Raw genomic sequence first — 27,827 nt, 5'->3', positions numbered from 1 at the left:
GACCGGCGTGCTTTGATGGTAATCCTTACCACAGCTAAAAGGAGACAGACCCTACTTCCTGGTATTCCCAGGAAGTAATGAGTTCTGGATGAGGCCCACGTCACTTTCACGTTGTGAGCTGGACCTTCCTGCGCTTCACGCAATTTTAGTGAGCAGCTCCCAAGCTGCGGAAGCTCTTTGAAAGCGGGTTTGATGCTCCCGGGTTAGTTAGCGGTCCATGTGACTCCGTGTGCCTTTTCTGAAGCTACTGCCGTCTCCTGCTCGGACGAACCATTCTTTCAGGTTTTGGCTAAAATCGCCTTGCTGGCAGGCTTCAGTCTGACATTTGAGTTTATCATGGCCCGAACTGGAATGTGGAAGTTCATCTTTACGATCGACTATCATACGAGCCTGCTAAGCTGCATTAAAAGCTGTCTGGGGACTAACCTCTTCCTGAAGAGGAGGTCACGGAAATATTTATGGCAGCTGCGAATGGTAGAATCTTCGTTCTCGCTGGGCGTTTCGGCCTAAGCGTAAGACCCCCAAGCCGGCCCCAATCGAGAGGAGGTAAACGCTGAGAGGCATAAGAGGCTTCATCAGGCGGTGGTCAAGCCGTCCCGGTCTCGGCAGTAGCACACCTTCTACTTCCAAAGGCTCACCCCCAACAGTATGTGCTGGTCCAACCAGCTGCACCCTCCTATAACTGGCCTCACGGCGTACAGCCCCATGCGAAGGCCGTGGTTACTTTCACACGGCCTTGTAATAAAGTTCTGCAAGGGAGGAAGAGGCAAAGCCCCATAGAGGAAGCCCAACACCACCAAGGAAGACCTGGAGCGTGGTAGGGGAATAGACCGCTCCCTCCACTGAGAGAACACAGGTGGTGAGTCGCCTGTTTTGGTTCAGGGACAATGGTATGCTAAACCATGGGCACACAGCGTGTGTCAAAGGACTAGGATGGAGCTGGATCAAAGACCCTCCTCCTCTAACCAGGTTTCCACACCAGCCTGCACCCACGTCAATCCTAAAGGATTACATGACAGAATATCGCTAAGCGGGCAATAAAAGTAAAAAGGCACCACAAAAGTTTCAAGGCAGGTTATCACTGTTCCCAAAGACTCCGATCAGCAAAAAGTGATCCTGGATCTGTCAGCGTCTAAATCTCTACATAAAATCGACAAATTCAGCATGCTTACGGTGGCTCAAGAGTGCGGACTCTACTTCCGTGAGCGTCGCCACCTCTATGTCGATCTTCAGGCAAACATTATCGCGTCCCGATTGCGGAACTTCTCTCAGTTCTCGGTTCCAGACTTCAGAATCAAGCCTGCTCCTTCGGGTCGCCGCCCTTGGTCTGAACATTAAGCCAGGATATTCACAAAGCTGGCGGACCGCGGTAGTGTAACTCCGGGTCTCAAGGATATCCCTAGCAGCATATTTAGACGATTGGATAATTTGGGCACCAACAGTTCGGTGTCAAGAAAGCTACGCCCATAGTCATCAATTTCCTGGAGTCGCTGGGTTTTCAACTGAACAGAGAGGAAGTCCGTCTGACTCGGAGTCCCGGGTTTCAGTGGTTGGGTCTCCAGTGGATCTGTGGTCCACACGCCTGGGTCCCTTCCTGCCTTCAAGAGGAAAGAGATAAGCATCTCTCACCAAGAGATTCCTCAAAAATCCATCAGCATCCCGCTGTCCCAAGAAAGGTCATGATCTCTTCAGTTTGCCTCAGTGACAGACCTGCTATTAAGCGAAATTAAAAGACATAAACAGAGTGTGGCGAGTCGAGCCAATGTCAAGCTCAGAGACAAGGTCTCTCCATTCCTCAAATCTTAAAGACAAGATTGCGTCCTTGGGCCTCGGTCAGGGCCTGTTCAATACAGTTCCTTCAATTTCCCCTCCGCACTAGTTGTTCACACAGACGCTTCCCTAGCGGCTGGGGGATATTCACCAAACAAAAAGTACGAACGTGGGTCACAATGTTTCAGCAGTTCCATATAAATACCTGGAAGCTATGGCGGTCTTTCAACTTTGAAGAAAATCAGCCCCAACCGGATTCATATCAGGTTGGTACATTGGAGAGCGAGTGGTAGTTCATTGCATCAACAGAGGCGGCTCCAAATCAGGCCGAGTAAAACCAAGTAATGGTTGCTATCTTCTCCCCGGCCGCACAAAAGCACAGCTGGCACCTGTCAGCCACCACCCCCTAGCGGGTGCGGAACGTGGTGGAGATTCCCTGTCCCAGGACTACTCCGTTGGAGGCGGAGGGTCCTGGGACGTGGGAATCTTTCAAAATGGATTTGCCGCCCGGATTTCGGGCTCCAAGTGGATCTGTTCGCAACGGAGAGCAACTTCAGCTCCCCTATGTGGCCCCCAACTGGACCCTCAGGCGTATGCCATAGACGCCCTGAATGACAGATTGGAACAATTGGGAGAAGATTTATCTTTTCCTCCAATAAATTAATGCTGAAAGTTTTACACAAACTCAGGACATTCAAAGGTCAATTAGCCCTAGTAGCCCCCTATTGGCAAGAGCAATTGGTTCCTCTTCTTCAGGAACTGGGATTGCGGAGTCTCCAGTTCCCAAGCCCATTCTGGACGCAGGACAGTACAAACTAAGACTGTGTCAGCCTCAAGAATTAGAATGCCCTAGTTTCATGGACTTTATAAAATTCACAGCCCAAAAGGAGGCGAACATTGACCCACAACACTCTGTTTTTAGAATCAGATAAAAGAGATTCTACTATTAGACAGTATGACTCAGCAGTCCAAAAAATTAGCCTCCTTCCTAAAAAGCATCTGACCAAAGTCATGACAGCTAATTTAGGAGTTTCCTTCTTTAGATCATTGTTTGAGAAAGGCCTTGCTCGCCACTATTACCACAATCAAATCAGCATTAAAGAAAGTATTTCTTTACGGCTAAAACCGACCTTGCAGATTCTTACTTTCATCCCTATCCCCAGAGCATGCGCTTCGTCTGACCAGTATCACGCCCACAGTCTGTTACGTGGTTTCTCAATGACGTCCCTCAAATAGCATCAGAGATGGATAACTTTCATTGCTCTTATCAGGATCTGTTAAGGAAGACCTTATTTTTGATTAGCTTGGCTTCAGGTGCTAGAATCTCAGAGCTGTCTGCTCTCACTAGAGGTGATAATTATGTGAACTTCTCCGTCTGGAGTATGTCCTCCTTTCCCTGACCCTAGATTTTTAGCTAAGAACTAAGACCACAAGACAGGTGGTCTCCTTGGAAGGTGGTGCCCTTCCTCAAGACCAGTCTTATGTCCGTTTATACACTTAAATCTTACCTTTAAGAACTCACAGTGTAAGTCGGGTCCTCTTTTTATCAGGGAGAAAGGTGGTACTCTTTCAATAAATGCTATAAGACAACAAATTCCTGTTTTCATTAAACAGCCAACCCAGATTCAGTTCCCAAGGTTCATGATATTAGAGCAGTTGCTACTTCCATTAATTACTTTCATAATATGACTTCTCAGAACTTCTAAATACACGGGTTGGAAATCACCTCCCCCTAGTGTTTAAACGCCACTATTTAAAAATCTCAAGCCCTGGAAATTTTCTACCTTAGCTGTGGGAAGTGTCATCTCCCACCTTAATTAATCATATCCTTGTCCTTTCCTTTTCCCCATCGCCCGCCTGCCTCATTTACTTTCTGCTTATTCTCCTGGTTGATTATACCTCACTGCCTGGCTCCTCATATTGATGTTTCTTGTACCTGTTATTGGAAAAATTGTAATCTGATATGCCATGATTGTTTTTCTTATGGGGTACTGGACAGTTTTATTTGGTTCCATTACCCCAGATATATATATATTAATGCTCATTGATTTTTTCTTCACGTGTTTAGAATAAGTTTATGTGTATAGTATTAAAGGTTATATTTTTACAGTTATTTTGGGCGCTTTTCATGTTTCGCTTTTGCTCAAGTAATTTTAAGATTTTTTAGTCTCTTCTCCGTTGTGTCGGGACCTCCCCACCTCATAGTATTAAGTTGTTTGATGTGCCTTAGATTTAATATGCCTTTAGTCTTAGTATTCTTGCTCACGAAAGAGATTGCTTAATTAAAATTATTTTTGGTAACCTTTACCTTTTTCTTCAGATTACCCCCATTTCTTTTTCTTGGTACTTGCAGCCTTGGCATGATTCTCTATCACGATTTCACCGGCTGACACGGGACTGGACTCAGAAAAGGGATTTTGACAAAGGAAAAATCTATTTTTCTGGAAGGTCCCATGGTCACCCGGTGATCCTCCCTGAATCACCTAGTACTCTCCCCCTCCTCTTGCACACATGCCAAGTCTGGGGTTAAAAGCATGGAATGAGGTAGGTGGCGCTGGTGTCGCCGTCCTGGCCAGTGTTTGGTGTGGGAGCCATAACGGCTCACCGCTGCGCTGTTCGGGGTTTTGACAGGAGATCTTTTGAGTAGGTTTCCGCGGGCAGTGGTATTCCACTCACCCTCTATACCGGCGTCTTCCTAGAAGACGCCGACTGGGGGTAAGTAACCCCAGCTTTCATGAAAGCTCTTTTTCTCTGGTATATCTATAAGGTTATACACAGAAATTGCATGTAATAGAAATTTCACGGGTGATAGGACCTTTCTCAGAATAGATTTTTCCTTTGTCAAAATCCTTTTTAACTCAAGTGTTTACGAATTCATGCATCATTTTGTGATAATATTTTCTATGTTGCTGTGATCATTTTACAATTTGTTATATAACAAAAATCATCGCACTTAGTGTACAATACAAAAAAAAATAACCTAGTTAGCTTTGAACCGTTTTGCTCACAGCGCGATTTGTATACAATTATATACTGACATTTTTTCGCACTGTCATATATTCCAATATTTATATATGATAACATATTTTTTCATTTTTGATGGTTGCAATAATAAACTTCAGGCAATGACAAAAACGAGCCAAAATGAACTCTTAATCTTAAAGCTAGCGTGCTATGATTTTTGAAAAACTTTTTTCGCTTACGCTTAACTCTGAACGCCACGGCATACGGACACTTCTGTAAATAGAGGCTGCCGGCGTTTGGGCTAACAACTTTATTCTGCAACACACTGCGTGATTGAGTTAACACTCTGTTCTTTAGGCTAGGTTCACAATGAGCCAATTCCCAACATGAGGTACATTTTCATTAATATTATCCAAGTAGACATAGCACCCACTTACATTTTGGATCATTCTTATTATACACTTCAGTCTTATTGCCAGTGCAGCATAAACATTATGTTTTCCTTGCATTATACATTTTGATTGGCAAACCTTGAAATGACCTTTTCCCAAACATCTGAAACACAGTTTAGCACTCTGAATGGCCTCATCATGTTCAGCAATGGAAAGTTTCAAGATACCATTAGTGGGCAGAACTGGGGACCTACACTAAACGATTGGAGCACTACTGCTGGTTTTAAATCTAAGCTGCCACACGAGTGGAAAGTATAGCTATGTGATTACTTGGTAAGTGTATATGAAACTCAATTTTATTACGAAAATAACATATTAGGAATGTGTAGTACAGTGAACCCCCTGTATTCGCGGGGGATGCATACCACACATCCCCCCCGAATAGCTAAAATCTGTGAATACATACAACCCTTCTAAATACACTTAGAACTGCCTATTTTGATAGTTCAGACACAAAAAGAAAAAAATCCTTTAAAAATGCTTATACCGGAGTATTTTAATAGTTTTATCACAAAAAATTATACCTGAGTACTTTAATAGTTTTATCACAAAAAGTGCATTTAGTCATGAAAATGATATAACAGTACAGTAATTAGTGAATATTTCTCAGTGAAAAATACCGCAAATGGGAGAATTTTCAGTGAATAATATGTTCCACAGAGAAATCCGCGAATCATGGGACTGTGAATACGGGGGGGTTTACTGTACTGTGCCATAGTATGGTTTATGACAAGATTGTGATTGTTCCATGAACAAGAGCACTTTTGAGTAACGTAGCTTACAGAATCTGGTACTGAATAGCGCTGAATTATGGATAGAGCATTCATAAATTTGATTTTGTATTTTTGAGAGCCAGTTAGAGTTTTACAGTCACAGTATTATTACATTTTATAGAATAGTTTTTTATTTTCTGATTGTTTATAGGTTTATTCACTCAAATACAGTCAGTGGTCATTAAAGAAAGGGAAGTATGAATTTTGGCTATAACAAGTATTGATACATGTAATATATCAGGAAAATTACTATATTTGATGGCATATGAGACACTTTTTTTCCCAAAAAATCTCAAAAAACCAGCTCCAGGTTTTATATGTGAAGATGAGGTCTCTTGTAGGCTGTCATTCCAACACTCACTATTGAAAGCTAATCTTACCCCAGGTACTATGTATTGCCCAACTTGACTCCATAATAGTATTGTTTACTTAAACAACACCATAATAGTAATCATCATTATCATCATCATAATAATAATACAGTATTATTATTATTATTATTATTATTATTATTATTATTATTATTATTATTATTATTATTATTATTATTAAATGAAATTGCTGCATCAGCTGCAGTTAATTTGTATAGAGTCTTCTCTATTTTTCTAATTATTGCTTTTTTTCTGCTACTCCATCAGGCAAGTAACGTTCCGTTGTTATTCATCTTCAGGATGGAAATTCAGGAATTCCATATATCTGTGCATTTAAATATGGAGGACATAATCCGTAGAGTTTTCTACAATGTAAGTATTTGTCATTTAGAGTATACAGTTATTTCGCCAACGTTTCTCCAAGTTCCAACTGGGCATGATCACGTTGGAACTGGGTATGATCATGGCTTAGGGTAGGAGTAGATTGATGTTGATGGATGTGTCTACTCAATACAGTATATAATTGGGGGTCAGCAGGAGGTAGGTCTCTTGCTGAATTTTGATTGGCCGGGGCAGGGAGCTGGTCTCCTACTGGCTGGTGAAAGTTTTCTTCAAGCCAATTTTTCAGGCATGAAGGTCACGTTGCTGCAGTCTTGCTGACCAGGGGGGTTGGGACGTGGCGTCACTGGGCGGTGCATGACGTCGCATGACATCACAGCCTGGTGTTCTCCTATGTCTATTCCCATTGGTGGCAGGATTGTTTGTCTGATTTGGTGCTTCTAGGCCAGGGGTATCGCTCGTTCTGGGGTCGGTCGCAAGTCTTGGTATTATTGCCCTTCTTATATTTGTAGGAAGGAAGAGCACTTCCTTTGTCGTATTGAGAGAGTGTTTCTCTTGCTGGATGAGGAGTGCCTCTAGTAGTCGTAGACGTCACGAGTCAGGGCTCTCCCAATTATCATGGTATTTTTGATCATTCTGTCACGGGAGATGGCATCCTGGTATGAGTTTCTAGTATGGACTTTTATCGCTCCTTCTTGTGCATGACAGGAAATCCTCTTCAATTTCATAGTGGTCATACCAATGTATGAGCTGGGACATCCACAGACAGGGCATTTAAACTGGTAGACCACGTTAGTTTGTTTCAAAGGATCTCTTGTCGGTGGGGTTGGGTTATTTTTCATGATTAAATCTCTCGTGCGCCGATTTTGACAGTAGACAACGAGGTCCAGCTTGGTGTCAGCTCTGGAGGGGAATACATTTTCTGCAATGATTTTCCTCATGATATCTTCATCTTCTCGATATCGTGGGTGCAATCTTGCTTTGTAGTACAGCTTGATTTTCTCCTGGGGATGGGGCTGCGGCCTCTCTCGCTCATCGTACCATCGATCCAGCGCTGCATGTACTTCTCTGTTTACTTGCTTGTTGGAGTACCCATTGTTAATGAGCATCTGGGAGACACGGTTGAGTTCTCGGTGGGTGTCCTGCCAGGTATAGCAGTGAGTAAGGGCCCTCTGCACATTGGCCTTGATGGTTGTGTAAGTTCTTATACCTCACAGGGCACTCACTGTCTCCATTCAGGCAAAGGCCTAAGTTAGTCTGCTTGGTACAAACAAAGGTTCTTAGGCCATTTTCAGTCTTGCATATAAGGGCGTCGAGGAAGGGGAGCTGGCCGTTACTGCTGAATTCGATGATGCTGAATGAAAGAAGCTGCCGAAGAGCTGCGACAAAAAAGAAGATATCACCGTGCATCACGCAGACAAGACAGCAGCCTTTGTCCTAATCAAGACTGCAGAGTACCACCACAAATTGGATGAAATCTTGTCTGACCAAACAAAGTTTGAGCACCGCTCTATGAACCCTAAAGAGAACAATAAGAAAGAAGCTAACGATAGTATGAGCGCTGTCAAAGCAGCAACCGATGCAATACACCTCCCACCAATCATCGGAGACCACAGCTTGGGATACCTGTACGGCAATGTTAAGACTCACAAGCCCGGAAATCCCCTCCGCCCTATCATCAGTTAGATGCCAGCACCTACATATGAGCTGGCCAAATGCCTCAATCAAATCTTGATACCCTATGTACCAAGTAGATATAGCCTGCGCTCCTCTACGGAATTTTTGGAAGAAATCCAAGATTCCCCCGGGCCAGGGACCATCGCCTCCTTGGATGTTGAGTCCTTATTCACCAATAGGCCTGTCCATGAGACCATCGACCTCATCATTGACCGTGTCTATAGGGACCCTTTTACGCCTCAACTGAATATACTGGAAGGATCTCTGCGAGCCCTCCTCAAGATATGCACTAAGAAGGCCCCTTTCCACCCATTGGGGCCAGATGTATAGGCAGGAAGATGAGGTGGCGATGGGCTCGCCTTTGGGTGTCCTCTTTGCAAACTTCTATATGGGAACCGTGGAGGAACGAACCTTTTCCCATATACAAAAATCGTGTAAGTACGCCCAATAATAGACAACATCTTCGTGTAAGCCAACAATGAAAATGGGATAGAAGCTATCCGCTGCACATTCCAGCAGTGCAGTTCCCTGAATTACACCGTCGAATTCAGCAGTAACGGCCAGCTCCCCTTCCTCGACGTCCTTATATGCAAGACTGAAGATGGTCTGAGAACCTCTGCTAGTAAGCAAGCAGACTAACGTAGGCCTTTGCCTGACAGGGGACAGTGAGTGCCCTGTGAGTCATAAGAACACAACCATCAAGGCCTATGTGAAGAGGGCCCTTACTCACTGTTCTACCTGGCAGGACACCCACCGAGAACTCGACCATGTCTCCCAGATGCTCATTAACAACGGGTACTCCAACAAGCAAGTAAACAAAGAAGTACGTGCAGCACTGGATTGATGGTATGATGAGCGAGAGAGGCCGCAGCCCCATCCCCAGGAGAAAATCAAGCTGTACTGCAAAGCAAGAATGCACTTGCGATATCGAGAAGATGAAGATATCATGAGGAAAATCATCGCAGAAAACTTATTCTCCACCAGAGTTGACACCAAGCTGAACTCGCGTCTACCGTCAAAGTCGGCACGGAGTTATCATGAAAAAACCAACCTCACCGACAAGAGGTCCTCTGAAAACAAACTAATGGTCAACCAGTGTAAATGCCCTGTCTGTAGATGTCCCAGCTCATACATGGTATGACCACCATGAATATGAAGAGGATTTCATGTCATGCGAAAGAAGGACATAAAAATGCATACTAGAAACTCACACCAGGATGCCATCTCCCATGACAGAATTATCAAAAACACCATGATAATTGGGAGAGCCCCAGACTCATGGCATCTACAACTACTAGAGATGCTCCTCATCCAGCAAGAGAAACCCTCTTTCAATACGATGCAGGAAGTGCTCTTCCTTCCTACAAATATAAGAAGGGCAGTAATACCAAGACCTGTGACCGACCCCAGAACGAGCAACACCGCCAGCCTAGAAACACCAGATCAGACGAACAATCCCGCCACCAATGGGAATAGACATAGAACACCAGGCTGTGATGTCATTCTTGCATCTTGCACTGCCCAGTGATACCACGCCTCCTACGGTCAACAAGCACTGCGCAGCTAACCCCAATGCCTGAAAGTTGGCTTGAAGAAAACTTTCACCAGCCAATAGGAGACCAGCTCCCTGCCCGGTAATAAAAGGAAATTCAGCAGAGGCCTTACCCCTTGCTGACTTAACTATTTATTGAGTAGAACGCCCATCAACATCAATCTACTCTACCTAATATGATCATACCAGTTGGAACTGGGAGAAACGTTGGTGAAGTAATTGTATACTCTAATTGACAAATACACACATTGTAGAAAACTCTACAGATTATGTCCTCCATATTTAAGCATACGGATATGTGGAATCCCTGAATTTCGACTATTTCCATCCTGAAGATGAATAACATCGGAACGTTACTCTCCCGATATTGCAGTAGAGAAAAAGCAATAATTACTAAAATAAGAGAAGACTATACAAATTAAATGCAGCTGATTCAGCAATTTCATATAACATTTCCTGCCTAAAAGAGGGTTTTCACCCAATATATCATCATCATCATCATCATCATCATCATCATCATCATCATCATCATCATCATACTGGTATTGTAAAAGGAATTGTACACAAAGGAGCAGCAACATTCATCGTTACTAGTTAATCCATCATTATACCTGAATACTGTATGCCTCAGTACATACCTATCACTAACCAACAGGAAACTACAGAAGAATGAGACATAGCCATAACTGAATGGAAATACTGTAGAAGGTAAAACTTTAATTTGGTAAACATAATATTACAGCTGTAGAGATTGATTTATTATGTCAATTAAAACTGGTGTCAGCAAAATTGATCATGGTACAAAGTGTGAATCTTCATACATGTGCATGTGTGCATACCTGTGAAATCATCATACATTCAACTAGACTATTACACTTATGGCATGTGAGATTACTGAAACATTGAAAATTTGACATTTTTCCCGCAGAACTTTGAAGAAAATTCTGGTAAAATTTGATTCCCTCAGATGTCCTTTAATTTCATTCTATGACTATATTCATCCTCAGTCCTTAAACAACACTAATCTTTATTTTGGGTTCATAGAGAACTGGAATTGAAACAAAAAATTCGACATTTTTACTATATGCAGATCTGCAAAGCTTTGAAGAAAATTATGGTAAAATTTTATTTCCTCTAATTTTGTTTAAATTCATTCTATGACTGAATCTTTAATCTGAGAGTTCATAAACAATAGTATTCTTTATTTTGGGGTCATTGTGAACTGAAATTGAAACATTGAAAAATTTGACGTTTTTTCTATATCTGTGGAACTTAGAAGAAAATTATGGTAAAATTTAATTTTCTCTAATTTACATTTAAGTTAATTCCATAACCGACTCTTCATCCTCATACTTCATAAGCAATACTAATCTTCATTTTGGGGTCAAAGGGAACTGAAATTAAAAGGTTGAAAAGTACATTATTATAATTTTCCATACACAGACCTGCTGAATTTTGACATCCTCCAGTTTACTTGTATTTAATTTTATGTGTGGTAGAAATACACCTTTACTTTTTTCAATATATACTGCATTTAAAAGTGAAGGTAAGCTGCAATTTAGCTCAGCTTAGTTCATTTACAAAAAATATATATAAATCCAGATTACTGGTTACTGTACAGTAGTTCATTTAGCAAGTACTGTAATGGAAAAGTTAATATTGGTGAAACTCAGTTTGCTAATGATTTTAAGAATGTAAACATTACTAGAACGCAAATGGTGCCTGAGTATAATGTTTATATTGTGTAACATATTAATAATGTATTTTTATGTGCAATATAATTGGATTCAGTAAATAAAGTTTCTATTAAAATTATGAATATTTTAAATATAATGAATATTTTAAATATAATAATGTGCTGTTTGACTAATGCAGTTGAAAACTGTCAGCGTAAAAGCCTAACTTTGGTGAACAGTTCACACACATAGTTTCCTGGCCTACAAAAGAAGTCTTGCCACTTCACACTTCAGGATGACTTAGTTAAGCTCCAGGTGAACCTTATGACTGATGCTCTGCCCTCCATGCAAAAATATAAGTTTTTAAAATTTCAGATAAGGGATTGTAAACCTGTACAATAAAAACTTCATTCCTGAATATGCCTTGCTGAAATGGGGCTGCATCTTTTATGCCTGTGTCATATGCTGTCAAATATGGTAACTCATATAAACTTGCAGTTGATATAAGACTTTCGAAATTGATTTTTGTAAATTGATAAGTAATGTTCGCTTGTATAGCAAGTCTAGTGGTATAGTTCAGTTAACTGATCCTTCAACAAATTTAAATGCATGATACTATGGTGTTTTGCATGTATAGTAAGTAAAAATTGCATGGGTAGAGAAAATTTTGAAATTTATTATATTTTCTTTTCTTTCATTGCATGGGTAGGGAAAATGTTGTAATTTATTGTATTTTCTTTTGTAGAACATTTAGTTTTTCATGTTTCAAAGTACACCAAATTGCAACCATATCTATATCTGGAATTTTTGTTTTTCCCATTTTAATATCTTACAGCAATCTACACTATCACAACAGGAACAGTTATGCACTGAATGTTGCTCCTTCAGCTCTTAGCCAACACAGAAACTGTACATACTCATGTAGTACTTGACATTTGGAAACCTGTGTTCTATCCAATTATTAAGGAGTAAACCCTTACTGAAATAGTAAATACTTTGGGACTAGGCTAAAGTTAGGCTCATCAGCATTTACATTCCTGCTAGAAGAAATACTGTAATATCAAATAATCCTGTTGTTCACTAGTTAGCTGTATTGTTTGCTAGCAAACAGATTTTATGACAGTTATATGTATTTATTCACTTTTTATTGTTCATTATTATTTTTTTTCTGTTAATAGCTCATGCTACCAATTACATATTTGATGCGTGTGAATCTTACCATAATGTTTTGCCAATGCCTGATATTGCCTAGCCTAACTGTGGGGTGTCTAAAAAATCTGGATTTGAACTTCACAGGGAGCATGTAATAAAATAGTTATTTCTTTGGAGGAAAGGAGGAATTCAATATTATACAAAATAAAATATTACATGAGCATGTATGAGTAGCTTTCATAAATATTTTGTGTGCTTGAAGTTCAGGAAGCTTTATGTGACAGTACAATATAGGTAGGCAAAAAAGAATTTAAGTAACTTTTAGATTGAAAATACTTATCTGACATTTCTTAACTCAAGTATTTAATTCTTTAAAAAAAAAAATTTGTCATATAAAATGCACTTAGGATAGCTCACATTTGTTGTCAGCTTATTATATGGACACTGGGTTCCCCCTTATGAAAGAGATAGGTGACAATATTCACCAATGTGTATGGTTAGATAGATCCTCTGATTCCCAGCAGTGATCATAGTGTTCATGTTGTCTGAACTATGAGTTGAGAAAAAAAGTTGCATTGGGAGAAGAGGACTCGCAAAGGATCAGGAGCTGAAATTTCAGATAGGCTGAATGACATCTGCAAGATCTGCTAAATGGAACTTGGGACTGATGAGAGCAACAGAACCTTTACTTGTTAGGCACACAAGTTGCATTAAGAATATCAGCCTTGATATGTGAGGTAATTTTATGAATTTAGAAAATTAGTAAACTAGGTTACAAAGTTCTCTGCTTCAGGGAAGACATGAAATGTTGCAGGAGAGAGCCTCACACTTCCAAAGAGCAGTTCTGAAAGCAACATTGAGACTAAAAGACAAAACTTTGGAAAGTCAAAGTCAAATGTAAATAAACTGGAAACAAAATGACAGATAAATGAAAGGCTGAAGAATCAGCAGATTCAGGAATTTTACCAGATGTAGGGATTATTTGTCAGAATCAACCACATTTTGAAGATTACAGGTCTTATGAACTGTAATCACCTCTTCATTCTTATTTTCCTGAAGCCAAGTACTCTAGATATGTTGATGTCCAGTTATGTTTAGAGAGAAATCAAAAGGGCTTTAATCTTATTGAACAATAATAAACATTTTTTGCCGTCAAATGAAATTCTTATGCCTCCAAAGCATCTCATGTGAAGCAAGCCATGAAGGAAAATTTTTCCAGATTCATGAAAACTTTCTTTGGATGAGAAAAGATATGGAAGCTTCTCCATGAGCACATGAATCACAGAGACATGGAAAAGCTAATATGGCTTGACAAGGAGAGGTAACTCATGTTTGACTAAGAAAGAAAGTTAAATCAGCAACCTAAGTGTTGACAAATTGAAATGAGTTGCTGAGGAAACCCAGTCAGTGTCCAGGTGATCCTCACAAGAAGAAAGCAGACCTAAAACTTCTAAGGTGAAAGTGACTGTTGCCTGCAGAGAAATTTTGCAAACAAGAATTATAAATAGCTGAAATAACTTTTCTCATTCTGTACAAATTTAGTGTGTTCTAATTACCAAGCAGAGTTATAGAATAGTAAGTTTTCGTTGTTTGAAAATATCTTTAGCCACCTGACAAGCAAAAGTCTGTCTCAGACAGGTGTAGGGTGCCTCTCCTATTTGGTGTGGTTCCTGGGGCTGAAAGTCAGCTCAGTGGTTTGGTTAAACTACTTTAATACTACTGGGGAGATCTGTCAGCAATATTGATAAGTGATAATCCATTCTAACTGTGCTGAAAAGGAGTGTGGGTATCTTAGGCAATGAGTGAGTGGACTTGTTGGCCCACACTGCAACTTTGTTGGGATGCCCACATTTCAAAGCCATCCCACATTCAGACTATTTCCATTTTTCCAGAATTTACCTGCTAAGTTGCTATGACCTTCTGACTAGTATCTTGAATAACAAGCTCCAGTTAAGCTAACATATTTCCATGGTTAAACCCATGTCACAAGAAAAAGACGGCGGGGAAACAGCACTTGCCAGATCACATATCAGTCATACAAATCTAACGCACTCCTGCTTAATGAACAGATCCCCTCCAACACTGTATCCAATGTGTCATACCCCTCTTTTTAGTATCCCACATATTCCTTTCCTGCCCTCAACACACAGTTGTACGCAACAGAGCATTTCCCAATCTAACCTCTCTTCCCCGTCCACCTCGCCTTCAAGATATTCTCACCAAAGCAGAACACTTCTCCATAGAAAGTGTAATCTTCTTCCTCCAACAAATAAACGTTCTTCATCAAGTATGAATCACTAACATTGACCATACTTTATCTATAAATAGCATAACGTAGCACCGCATGGTCTACATGACCTGGTGCTTGAATGATATTAATTCAATTCAATTCTCTTTTGGTTGAAGTACCAGTCTCTCTGTCTTCTTTTTTTTTTTTTTTGCTTTGTCTGTGGGATTTACATTGTCTTAATACCCTTCAGTAATGGTCATTTGCTGTTATACAGCTTTTATGGGACCCTTGTTTCTGAAATTTACTGTAATCAGATATGACACTTTTATTTTTCTGATTTGCTGATTATGGAAAGTTCCTGGCATGGTAAGGGTCTGTTACATAACTGAAAGAACAGGAGTGTTAGGGGAGGTCAAGTCAGTTGTAAACCAAGGAAGAGTAAGAAAATAGCAAGGCTGCAAGTACTATGAGGTGTTATTTTAATGAATGTTAAATATCATGAGGTCGATCATCCCCTCCAGGTTGATAAAATGCCAGTGATCCATGGAAAATATAAGCATTAGTTATAAGTTGCCCATTTTGATCATTCATGGATAAAATTTATGTAGAAGCCGCTTAAAATGTCATATACCTGCAAAAATAGCTTCCACAAAATTGAATGCCATTGCCTGTATGCCAAATGTTAGATTAGAAAAAAATAAAAGTTAAATATACATACATAACAGTGTGAGTCAGAAAACTAACTACTTGGTGCATAGCACTTTAAAAGTAGAGTAGTTTTACAGTCTCATAGTAATTGGTGGGGTAAAAGTTTATTATTAAAAGATATCAGAATAGTTGTTCAAGATAGCACTAGTATCCAGATTTGTATTTCAGGCAAAACACTTGTGGGTACATAATAAGCCTAGTCTTAAAATAAGCCTAGTCTGAAAGTGAGACTTGTCACAGGGTTAAATGAAAGCATGAAATAAATATGCAGCTAGCCCAACACAAGTTGTACATGAAAGTGGATGAAAGGTCAAACAATTTAACTGCTAATGCCTTTTCTGGAATGTTCACAAAGCTTCCTGAAGTTATATTCAAGCCCTTCCTATTAGAACAATGGCGATATTGCTTAATAAGAGGTGATGGCCCTTTCCATTTGCACAAAATATTCTCAAAGCTTATTGAAGACTCTAGATGCAGCCCACCCTTCAAAATCACATTTAGATGTCAGTCACTCAATCATGAGGCAAACAGGTTGGGGGTATTCTTCTATTTTCATATGCTGATAACATCCTTTAAAGTTCTTAAATTTACTGTGTATTTTTTTTAACACAGTTTAATAGAAAATAACTAGCAAGTTTTGATTAACATTATTGCTAAACTTGGAATGTGACATTATTGCTGAACTTGGAATGTGAATGAAACCCTAATTTTTTCCAAGAAATTACCTGTGACCAGTATAGCTTCCAAAACAATATATGGAGCCATGTAATAATTGAATGATTGCCTGTATAACAGTAACATTAACATGAGTAAACAGATGCATATATGTACACTGTACTAAAGTGTAGCAGACTTTTTTTTACAGGAATTTTATGTATATTCTTACTTATGCGTAGGGTAAATTTGTGGCTTTTAAGGGGAAAGGTATATTAAATTAATCTGTATTACCTATGAGCATTATCCTTGTCAGATATTTATCACTCATAAATCCTGCAGGTTTATTTATATTAATACCATATATCAGGCATATCAGAAGTGCATAATTCTGTCAATTTCCAGAACCCAAGGTCAGTAGCTAGTTTAATGCTAGACTATTTTTTTATTGAGCTATTCTTTTTGTTGAGCTAATAATTTGGGTTGCTCACAGGTAGTTGTATTTGTGCAGTTGATGCTTTCTTTTACCTTATATTGATTAACAGAAACAGTGCTAAACTTTGTAATGTGGATAGTTACTTGTTTTTCCATCTTGTATTTACAGTAAGACTCAAGTGTTTTGATATTCGAATCATTAGGTGAAGACTTGACTTGGAATCAATTGAAAATTTTGATATATTTCTTTACTCAGATTAGGTATATTATTTCACACTGATCATCACTTGTACATATCATGCATAACAGTTAAGAGCTGGGCTAATTTCTAACTAGATACACATTGCCAAGCCACAAAATATGTTTTATGCTTAAGCTTTGTTTTAGTTATTTGTCTCTTATTGCTTTTACTGACTCATTGTTTACCCACTTTGCCCTGCATGTAACTGTATATCCTGCGCCTACCCTGCACCATTGTCTACTCTTCACAATAAGTAGATGCTCCCAGACAATCAGAAAAATCCCGGCCAGGCAGCCTTGTCCTCAGCATTGGTGGTAAAGGCCTCCCTTCTACAAAATCAAGCCTTAAAAAGACAGACTCTGGTGGAGGCTCAAAACCCTCATCAGGGTCTCATACAGCAAAGGGAATGGCAAGAAAATTGAGTGAGATAGACACCAGTTTAAAACCATTGGCCAGAGGGTCATCATCAAATCCAGTAGGTAAAGGTGGCTTGTTATCTGGCCAAGGGGTTGCGATGTCTTCTTTTAGTAGTCGGTTGAGTACAGGTCCCAAAGGGTGGCTGGGTAGAGCAGGAATACGGTCTGGGCCTAGAATCAGGGAGGGCATAGATTCACGGCAAATGGATCGACCAACCCAGCATCACACCTTCCTCACAGATGTTGCAGATGTTCGGCAAATAGAGCAAGGTCTTCTTCAGCTGATGGAAGATTTTCAAGCAGGAAACCTACGTGCCTTCGGTGAGATTTTATACTTTTTGTATAAAAATTGGACAGAAAGTTGTATTGTGTTATTTTCATTTCATATTGATACAAAAGTACTCCTATTCCTTTGGGCTTTACAGGTGATCCTCATAAGTGGCTACTGCATGAAGTTTGTTCTTTTTAATTTATATATATATATATATATATATATATATATATAGTATATATATATATATATATATATATATATATATATATATATATATATATATATATATAATGTGTGTGTGTGCATTAAATATATATGTATATATATTATATATTAAAATATACATGTACTCTACATATATATATATATATATATATATATATATATATATATATATATATATATATATATATGTATATATGTGTATATGTATATGTATATATATATATATATATATATATATATATATATATATATATATATATATATATATATATATATTATACAGTAGAACCTTTGTTCTCACGCTAATTGCTCCAGAAGAAGTGTCGAGATTGATTTTACGAATTTCTGAGTTAATTTCTCCCATAAGAAATAATCTGAAAATGGATTAATCCATCCCTGACCACCAGTCATTACCCACAACCTTGCCTTTTATACAAAAACTTACACAAATTACAATTAAATAGGTTCAGAGTTGAATAACTTACAATCAGAAGTACTTTTTACATTTTTAAATGCATACTGTATCAAAAAGTTGGCCTATGACCAATGCCATTTTATTACCGATGATATACCGAGAGCCATAGGCTAGAGCTAGAAGCCTTATAGGCACTACCAGAATGTACTGTAACAGGTACACATGAAAACTGTTGTTAATAATGATAACATTGAAAAACAAGCCATATTATCACATGAAATTAATATGCAGTTTATAAACGAATTGCACCAGCATGTTTATCATAAAATTAAGAAAATTTCTGAAATTAAGCCGAACTGAAGCGGCCTGTGGCAGATATAAAACACGCCACAGGCTGCCGAGTTCGACGTATTCTGGAAATTTTTCTTAATTTTATGATAACAGACATACAGTAATTCAGTTTATAAATACTGTATTATTAATTTCATGTGATAATATATTTGTTTTTCAACAGCACTGTGTGTGGACTTTAACATGTAAGACTACCAACAACGCTAACTAGCGCAGCCACTCAAACTCTTTTTTTTTCACAAACATGATTCATCGGGTCGGATTCCTGCTTGTTGTTTGAACTAAAATTCTATAACATTTTGTGTTGAACTAATTATTTGAGTTTAAAAATAAGACATGGGAAGATATGTATATATATATGTATGTGTATATATATGCATATATATATATATATATGTGTGTGTGTGTGTGTGTGTGTGTGTGTGTGTGTGTGTGTACAATACAGGGTGTTTTGAAATTAGAGTCCCCCCTCTACAGCCTAACTAAAATTGATATGGACAAAAACAAAAGTAATTCAGAATAGGTATTTATTTAAGTTTCTCTCTGAGTATTTAATATTTTGTGTGGGTCTCCATTTGCCTGTACCCACAGCCTGCATTCTTGAGGGGTATGATTTCCCAATCGCAGTAAAAAGCTGAACTCAAACTCATTTCCTAGCACTTGGTCACCTCTCTTCTCGCAGGTCGCCAAGGTTTGGTATACCATCATAGTTCACTGTGCGCTTTCAACACGATCCTTTAAGATACAATGTTTTCCACACATTAAGGTCAGGGAGCTACCCGGAAATTCACTTGACAAGAAGAAATCGATACTGCTGTTTGAAGCAGCTCCTGTGTCTGGAAGAGCCTTGAAACATGGTTTGCCTTATCATGCAAAATGTGACTTCTTCAACAGATAACACATTTTTCAGGATCTTTGAGGAAAGGAACATTCACCAGTAAGCACAGTTTCTCTGAAGTATTTGCCATTCCATGACTGTCCTTTTTCTTTGATGATCCACATTAACCGTTTGGCTGTGAAACAGAGAAAAATTCCAAACATTCAGGAAATTTCACAACTTGGCGATATAACGCGTCATCACTGGGATATCATCCAACTTTGCAGCCCACATGATGTCATTTTTATGGATTGGCTTCCTGACTGTGTGTAAATGAAGATTCATCTGATGCGCAACATGGAGAAAGTCAGCTTCATCCCAATCTTTTAAGAAATGAACTACAAAACCATGCACTTCTCTCTCTGTTGCTGTGATGTTGGGCTTGTTGATAACATGAAATGGCTTGATACCAGATTTTTTCAACTCACAATATACAGCACTATAACCTCTTCTTTCCCCTTTTGTTTCTAGGTCAAGCTCAATTTACGTAAAGACTTTTTCTTGGTCTGCCCACTGCCTCCTTATGATGTCTTTTTGACTCCTGAGAAAGGACTTCAAGCCTTCCAAGATTCTCACTCTTTTTCGCAATGACAGTCATATGGATTTTTGTTCCAGTTTTTTTTTAACAAAAGATTCATCTCTTTTAATGTATTTAGCTATACAGATGCCGAAATGAAGGATGCCAGCATCCTGGCCTCTCTGAAGGTTATAAACTGATTCGGGTCAATCCATCTGGTTTCTCTCGAGTCGTTAGGCCATGGCTGTATCTAATTTCAAGTCACTCAGTCTGAAAATACAAGAAATGTAAATGAAAAATAGCTTATTAGAAACTTAAAATAATGTACTTGGAGACAGGCTATAGCAGAAAACTTCATAACTTTCCATTTGTTCTGTGGAGGGGGGGGCCCTCTAATTTTGAAACACCTGGTATATGTACATGTATAGTGTATATGTATATATATATGTGTATATTGTATATGTATATATATGTATATATATATATGTATATATATATATATATGTATATATACATATATATATGTATATATATACATATATATATATATAGACATATATATATTGCTTTTCATCCTTTTCTTTGGCATTCATCTCACTTGGATGAGTAACAGTTTTTCAACTCCAAATTTTGCCCATTATTTCAGAATGATTCATTTGGTGTAGTCTTGAGTCCAGAAAGATAGCTAATTGATACAGTTAAAATTTTATACTTTACAATAATAATAATAATAATAATAATAATAATAATCAGGTCAGATTAAAAGTAGTACTGCCTAGTATCATGTCACTGAATTATTGGACAAGGATGTAAAGCATAATATTATGATTATTTTGATTCTTTATTAGTTGGTGTTTTGTGTTATTCCTTTTGCAGAAATTTTAGATAGGAGCAAAGAAATTCATGAAAAATATTGTTCGTTGATATAACTTGGAAAGGCATTTAATTACAAGGTTTATATCCTCTTTAATTAAGTGCTATTGCAACAGGTAAGGATTCAAGACTGCGACAGATGGAAGCCATAAGAGAGCAACAAGAAAGACTGGCACGTCTTCACTTTGATGTAGGTGCTGAACAGGTAAGTTGGATGAGAACTGATTCAATTAACAGATTCATATATAAAAACAGACCTTATATGTACCTTAGTAGCAATTATGTATTTTATGAGTGAGCTGTTTTGTTGTGGTGGTCTGATAAAATAATAGAGTTCTTTTATCAGGCTTTCCCTGTGGTTGCGGGTTACCCATTTATTTTTTTTGTTTCCTTGCTTTGTTATTGTTCTGGAACTACATGTCAGGACATTTTCTTTATGTGGGTTAAATTCTGAGTGAATGAAACATCAGTGACTATTTTTTTGTACTGTAATTTCAAGAGCCTTCTAGCTAAGGCTGTCTAACCTTGTCTGAATGACAAGTATATCTGTGATTAATTTTAGTAAACTTCCAAATTGATAAAAAGCCTTTTGCTCTTTTTCATTGATGCTAAAATTGACACTTATGCACTATATGCAAATTGCATTTAATGTCTATGCTCTTTGGAGTTCCCTTTTGCAACCATATCCTTCTTATAGAAACACTGTGACCAGATCTTTATAAGAGATTCTGTAGGTTGAAAGAGTGAAAAAACAGGTATAAGCACACTAGGATCCTTCTTTAATTTAGCTTTATCAAACTGTTATGGAATCAATTTTGTTTTTATATCTCTTGTTTGCATAATTGAAAGATGATGTGAATCGCTTTAATGTTAAATGTCAGTTTACCTTTGTGTTTCAGTTTCCTCTTGTGTGCTGTTAATGTTGATCATCCCACTTCAGGTTCTAGGTTCTCATTTTATAACTAGAAATAGATGGAGAAAGTTGACTCGAGCGGCCGACCCTGCTATACAGTGGGACTAATAAGGTCGAAAGAAGTAGTAGTAGTTCTCATTTTATAACTTGTGCCCAGACCAGTTTAATGCCCAGAACCTAAGCCTGAGTTTTGAAAAAGTCTTTTGACATGGTTCTTTCTCTTACTTATGACCAAGAGAAATTATAGTGTTTGTGACAAATGGTATACATTATGTTAAAATAACAGTGTACCTATGATGGCAGCACCCCTGGTGTGATTCACTACTAAAGGCTTTTGAGGCTGTCTGTGGAGCGTGATATATGTAACTGGCTTATGCATCCATAGTTACTATATAGGAGATAATAGTGAAGAAAAGTAGGAGGATAATGGACAAGCATCACTGCGAGATTACCATTAAAACAATTCAGAGTAACTCTGGTTGATTTTGATGTAATCCTCCTCCTACTGAATTTCAGTTCTTGAGTATTTACATGGCTCACAGTTATGCAAGCATTCTTCAAACAAGCACTGAGTATAATGCAATCAGTCAACAAGGGATGATTAAGGTAAAACAATGTGGAAGACCTTAGAGGGAGGGAACTTGAATGTAAGACAGTGTTGCTTTCTTGAGGTGTAGGGGAGTAGACATTACAGGTTTCAACACCAGATGACCTTCATCAGTAAGCTGGTAGAGACAGCTCATGTAGAAGGTATCAAACCAAGTATGATCAAACAGACAGAGCATCATCAGTATTTGACATTAGGGTAATACCAGCTGGTGATGGCTTGTTTACCCTGAATCTTGAGTGGCACAGGACTTGATAGTACATAGCCAAATGTCAGTTTGTTACACCACAAAATCATTATTGTTATACAACCCAGATTTATGGCTTTGTAATGTTTTAGATACTGCAGTTTGTTGCATACAAGACGGAAGAGAGGTAGTAGAACTGCACATGTGGCAATTGGGACCTCTGGTCCACATCAGTTAACGTTTTTACTTTTTGCGTGTAGTAATGTTAACAGCTGTGCATAATTTTCAGACTGATTTTCATAATACAGCATTTAATTGTTTTATCCATATTTCATTACTTTCTCTGCTTATTTTTTCCTTACATCAGTTTTCTCTTCGTATTAGTCATGTCCATGCAGGACAAGGCCTCCTTCTTGGAGGTGCTAGATTGGATATGCAGCATCTTTAGAATGGATAGGCAGCTGAGGCCAAAGGAAGCTTCTGCCATAGAGCCCCAGAACTGATCTGACCAACTTGATATTCAGCGTATTTTTGGTCAGCACAATTTTTGACATTCTCATAAACATGATGTAGGGGCTTTTTATAGTACACAATTGGGGCCAGTATGATGGGAACAGTTTTGGAGGTTATTAAATTAAACTCTGATTTTCCTTAACCTAATTTATTTCCTTAATATTACACTGGCCTGAAGACCTTCAAGCAGAACTATCCTAATTTTATTTACATTTGCCAAAGTTTAGTAATTATCGCCTCTCAATAGCAATCTAACTTATTTCCTACTTACTACTAGTACCTAACTTAGCCCCTAACTTAATACTAACATGACCCCAGAAGAACCTTTTAAACCTTGGTGACGATAAATCAGGAAATATAGTGTTATATTTTTCACTCCATCAACTTCTTCAGTAACCTTTTCACTTTCTTCTTTCACCTCAAACGTCTCAGTCTTACTCTTTTTCTGTCTCCCTCTTTGGGGTGAGTTCTTCTTTTTTCTTTACAAACTATACTATACAGTACTTGAGGCTTCCAATGGAGGCAAGAGCCCACCAATTTTTATCTGTAGGCTCCAACGTTCAGGTGAAGGGGAGCTCCTCCTATTTTTTTTTTCACTCGCTCCAGAAAATGTTTTCTTTAATGTTTCGTACCAAAGCTCTTCAAACGGTAAGACTGCAAGTAAAAAAAAAGTAACAACAACAGGCTTTCTGGACTTTCTGATTCGGTGCAATCTCTTTCAGAAAAGGTAGACTCGCAACAGGAATTAATCCAAGGACTTGCCAATAGCGGACCTCGCTCAAAATCCCATTCTGTTCCTGACCCTCCACTCTCCTCCCTCGACCTGGGGAATCCTTGGTGCCTTGCCTCTTTATGCCCCTTTGCACAAAGGTACTCTTACCATAGAGGGTTTGGGCACAAGGAGACTGGAGGAACTAGAATTCCATCCTCCGGACCTGACATCTCCCTTTACAGGTTTTGCCAGGCTGAAGGAGGAGGTTTGGAATAGGTCTGATAAAGTCCATAAGGAAACCGTTATCTATCCTAGGGATCAAGCCCAGACGTCTTTGATGAGGACGCTGGAGTGGCAAGCGGGAGAACACTAGGCTCACACCAGCCAAAGGAGTGTTCACTATGTTCACTTTAAGTGATATTCTCCTTCCTCCTTGTACTTCAAAGTGGCCTCTCTGACCAGTCAGGCTTACTTAGAAGGTAAACCTCTTCCTCATCTCCGGAGGCCGGACCCAACATCTCTCATCTTTCCCGGAGGCACGAGTTCTGGAAGGGAGCCCCAAATACGTTTACGGTGTCTCGTCTCGACCAGACTGGCGCTTCTGACCTGTTCAGTGAGCAGCTCCCTAAGATCCCGGGTGGCTCCTGAAGGCGGTAGCTGAAAGTAAGGATAGGCTCGCCAGGTCCTTGAACTCCCTGACTTTGGCAGAAGCAACTTCTTTGGTATGGGAAGATTCTTTGTTCCAGGTCTTGGCGAAATCTCTCTTGGCGAAGTTTTCAACAAGACCTGTTTGACTTTATAACAGCTCGGCTGGCCTGCCGAAGCATATCTTTTTCAGCCACAGTCGTCATGAACCAAATAAGTTTCTGAAAAGTTCCATCTGGGAGCTAATCTTTTCCCCCAAGAAGAAGTTGACGCAGTCTTATCTGAGGCGGCTAGGGTCAATCAGAGTCTCCGTTCTCGTTGGGGTCTGCCCTATAAACGGAAGCAGTCAGATCTTGCCGGGCCTTCCCCAAAGTCCGGCAAGAAATTTAAGAAATTCAAACGCCTCCCGGCTCAGTCTTTTGTCCATGCTGTCCAAGTTCCTTTGCATGAACAACCATCAACCTCTTCCTCCCAGCCTCCGCCTCAGTATGTTCTGGTTCAGCTGGCACATCAGTCTCTCTTGCTGCCCCTCCCTACATCTCACTCCCGGCTTTCAATGCTTCATATGAAAGCCAGGGGAAATTTTGCTCTGGGCAGTCAACCAGAGGCAACAGGCCCCGCGGCTATTTTAGAGGAAGGGGAGCCCTCCGCTCCTCTCCCAGGAACAGAGGAAGTCGAGGCTCCAGAGGAAGGAAGCAAACACCGGACCAATGACATACTTCCAGTGGGCGGGAGACTGTACCATTTCCGGGCCCGGTGGACCTTCTGTCCCTGGGCTCAGAGTATAGTTTCCAAGGGCCTAGGGTGGAGTTGGGTTGACGGTCCTCCTCCACCAGTCAGGTTTTACCAGACACCGACCAAGGATCTCGAGGACTTCGTGAAGGATCTATTACAGAAACAGGCCATAAGAAAAGTGAGGACACTGAAGTTCCAAGGCAGGCTCTTCAGTGTTCCGAAGAAGGGTTCCGACAAGCGGAGAGTAATTCTGGACTTGTCCCGTCTGAATTCCTACATTCGTTGCGACAAGTTTGGATGCTTACAGTCTCCCAAGTTCGGACCCTACTGCCCGTGGAGCCGTAACCACCTCTATAGATCTTTCCGACGCCTATTATCACGTCCCGGTTGCAAGAAGGTTCTCCCCTTTCTGGGGTTCAGGCTCGAAGGCAGGTATACTCTTTCAAGGTGATGCCTTCGGCCTCAACGTAGCCCCAAGGATTTTCACTGTTGACAGACACGGTCGTGCAACAACTCCTCTCAAGGGGATTGCGCTGGCGCGTATCTAGACGACTGGATCATCTGGGCATCCAGCGTCGAAGAATGCCGGAGGGTTACAACCGTTGTGGTCAGCTTTCTGGAATCTCTGGGCTTCCGTGTAAACAGGGAGAAGTCCCGCCTGGTTCCGAGCAGTCGTTTTCAGTGGCTAGGAATCCAGTGGGACCTGAATTCTCACAGGCTCTCTCTTCCACCAACCAAGAGGAAAGAGATAGCCAGAGCAACAGGCAGTTTCTCAAGTCCAAACGAGGCCTTCGATGGGCCCAAGAAAGTCTTGGGCTCCCTTCTGCCCGCTTCAGTGACAGATCTGTTGCTGAAGACAAAACTGAAAGATATAAACAGAGTATGGCGAAGCGAGCAAATATCAGGCTCAGAGACAAGGTGTCTCTGATTCCTCCCATCTTGAAGAAGAGACTCGCCTTGGTCAACAGTCAAGAGGCTGTCCAAGCAGTTCCTCTCCAGTTTCCTCCTCTGGGCGTGGTTATCCACACAGACGCCCTGAGCGGGTGGGGAGGTTATTCCCCAACACCAAGAAGTGCAAGGGACTTGGTCCACCATGTTCCGCCAGTTCCATATAAACGTTCTGGAGGCCATGGCGGTCTTCCCTTACCTTAAAGAAGCTCCTTCCTCCCAAGAAGATTCATATAAAGGCTGGTTCTGGACAGCGCCACAGTAGTCCACTGCATAAACAGGTGGGGTTCAAAATCCAGACGGATCAACCAGGTAATGATTGCACTTTTCCCTGGCGTGCAAGAACAAGTGGCATCTGTCTGCCACTCATCTTGCAGGGGTCCGGAATGTCGTGGCGGATTCTCTCATCGAGGGACGACTCCCTCGAGTCGGAGTGGTCCCTTAGACAGGGACTCCTTCAGTGGATCTGCGACCAAGTTCCGGGCCTGGAGGTAGATTTGTTTGCAACCAAGCTCAACAAAAACTCCTCATTATGTGGCTCCCAACCTGGACCCTCAAGCTCTCTCCACAGACGCATAATGTCATTGGATTGGAACAGGTGGAAGAAGATTTATCTGTTCCCTCCGGTAAACTTTGTTGTTAAAGGTCCTTCACAAACTCAGGACATTCAAGGGTCATAGCTCTAGTGGCTCCCTACTGGCCAAAGAGCAACTGGTTTCCACTTCTGCTGGAACTGAGATCTCACCACATCCAAATCCCCAGTCCAAAACTGGCACAGGTAGTACAAACTCAGACTGTGTCAGCTATCAAGAATTCAAATGCCCTGGCTTTATGGACTTTATGAAATTTGCGGCTCAGAGGGATGCTAATGTTGATCCTATTAATACCGTGTTCTTGGAATCAGATAGCTGGTCTCTCTTCTGACGGCAGTACGACTCAGCAGTTAAAGCTAGCACTCTTTTGAAGGAATCTGATGCTGCAGTAATGACCACAAATTTGGCAATCTCCTTTTTTTAGGTCACTGTTTGAGAAGGTTTAGCCTCAGTACTGTTACTACAGTCAAGTCGGCTTTACGGAAAGTATTTTTGTGCGGTTTCAAAATTGACCTCACAGATCCTTACTTTTCTTCCATCCCTAAAGCCTGTGCACGGCTGAGGCCAGTAATCCGTCCACATACGGTTTCTGGTTTTTTGAATGACGTGTTGAAATTAGCTTCAGTGTATCGACAATCAGTCTTGTTCCTACCTTTCCTTGTTGAGAAAAACATTGTTCTTAGTCAGCCTAGCTTGGGTGCTAGAATTTCAGAGCTGTCTGCACTCTCTAGGGAAACCAACCATGTTGACTTCTTCCATCAGGGAGGTTTTGCTGATTCTCACCCTAAATTCCTAGCCAAAAATGAAGATCCATAAAATAGGTGGTCGCCTTGGAAAATTCTCCCCCTTCCTCAAGACCTGTCCCTATGTCCAGTTCATACATTGGAAGGCTTATTTAGACAGGTCCTCTCACATCTCATCTGGGCCTCTCTTTATCAGAGAGAAGGGGTGGTAATATCTCTATGCCTGCTATTAGACAACAGATCCTGTACTAATCAAACAGGCTAATCCTGACTCAGTCCCAAGAGTTTC

The 27,827-nt window shown here is 40.0% G+C and overlaps 1 protein-coding gene across 2 annotated transcripts in view; it reads left to right on the top strand.

The window, feature by feature from the left end:
• LOC136843650 (uncharacterized) overlaps nt 1-27,827 on the top strand; it is an 84,449-nt gene that overhangs the window by 46,275 nt on the left and 10,347 nt on the right. For both annotated transcript variants that reach the window (XM_067112194.1, XM_067112193.1), the window contains exons 5-6: nt 17,252-17,731; nt 21,059-21,147. In XM_067112194.1, the coding sequence (XP_066968295.1) occupies nt 17,252-17,731; nt 21,059-21,147 (569 nt within the window). The remainder of the gene's footprint in view (nt 1-17,251; nt 17,732-21,058; nt 21,148-27,827) is intronic.

This window comes from Macrobrachium rosenbergii, chromosome 12 (genome assembly GCF_040412425.1).
Source record: "Macrobrachium rosenbergii isolate ZJJX-2024 chromosome 12, ASM4041242v1, whole genome shotgun sequence".
Taxonomy (NCBI): Eukaryota; Metazoa; Arthropoda; class Malacostraca; order Decapoda; family Palaemonidae; genus Macrobrachium; species Macrobrachium rosenbergii.
The sequence above is the reverse complement of the archived record's forward strand: the minus strand, read 5'-3'. Positions and strand labels throughout refer to the sequence as shown.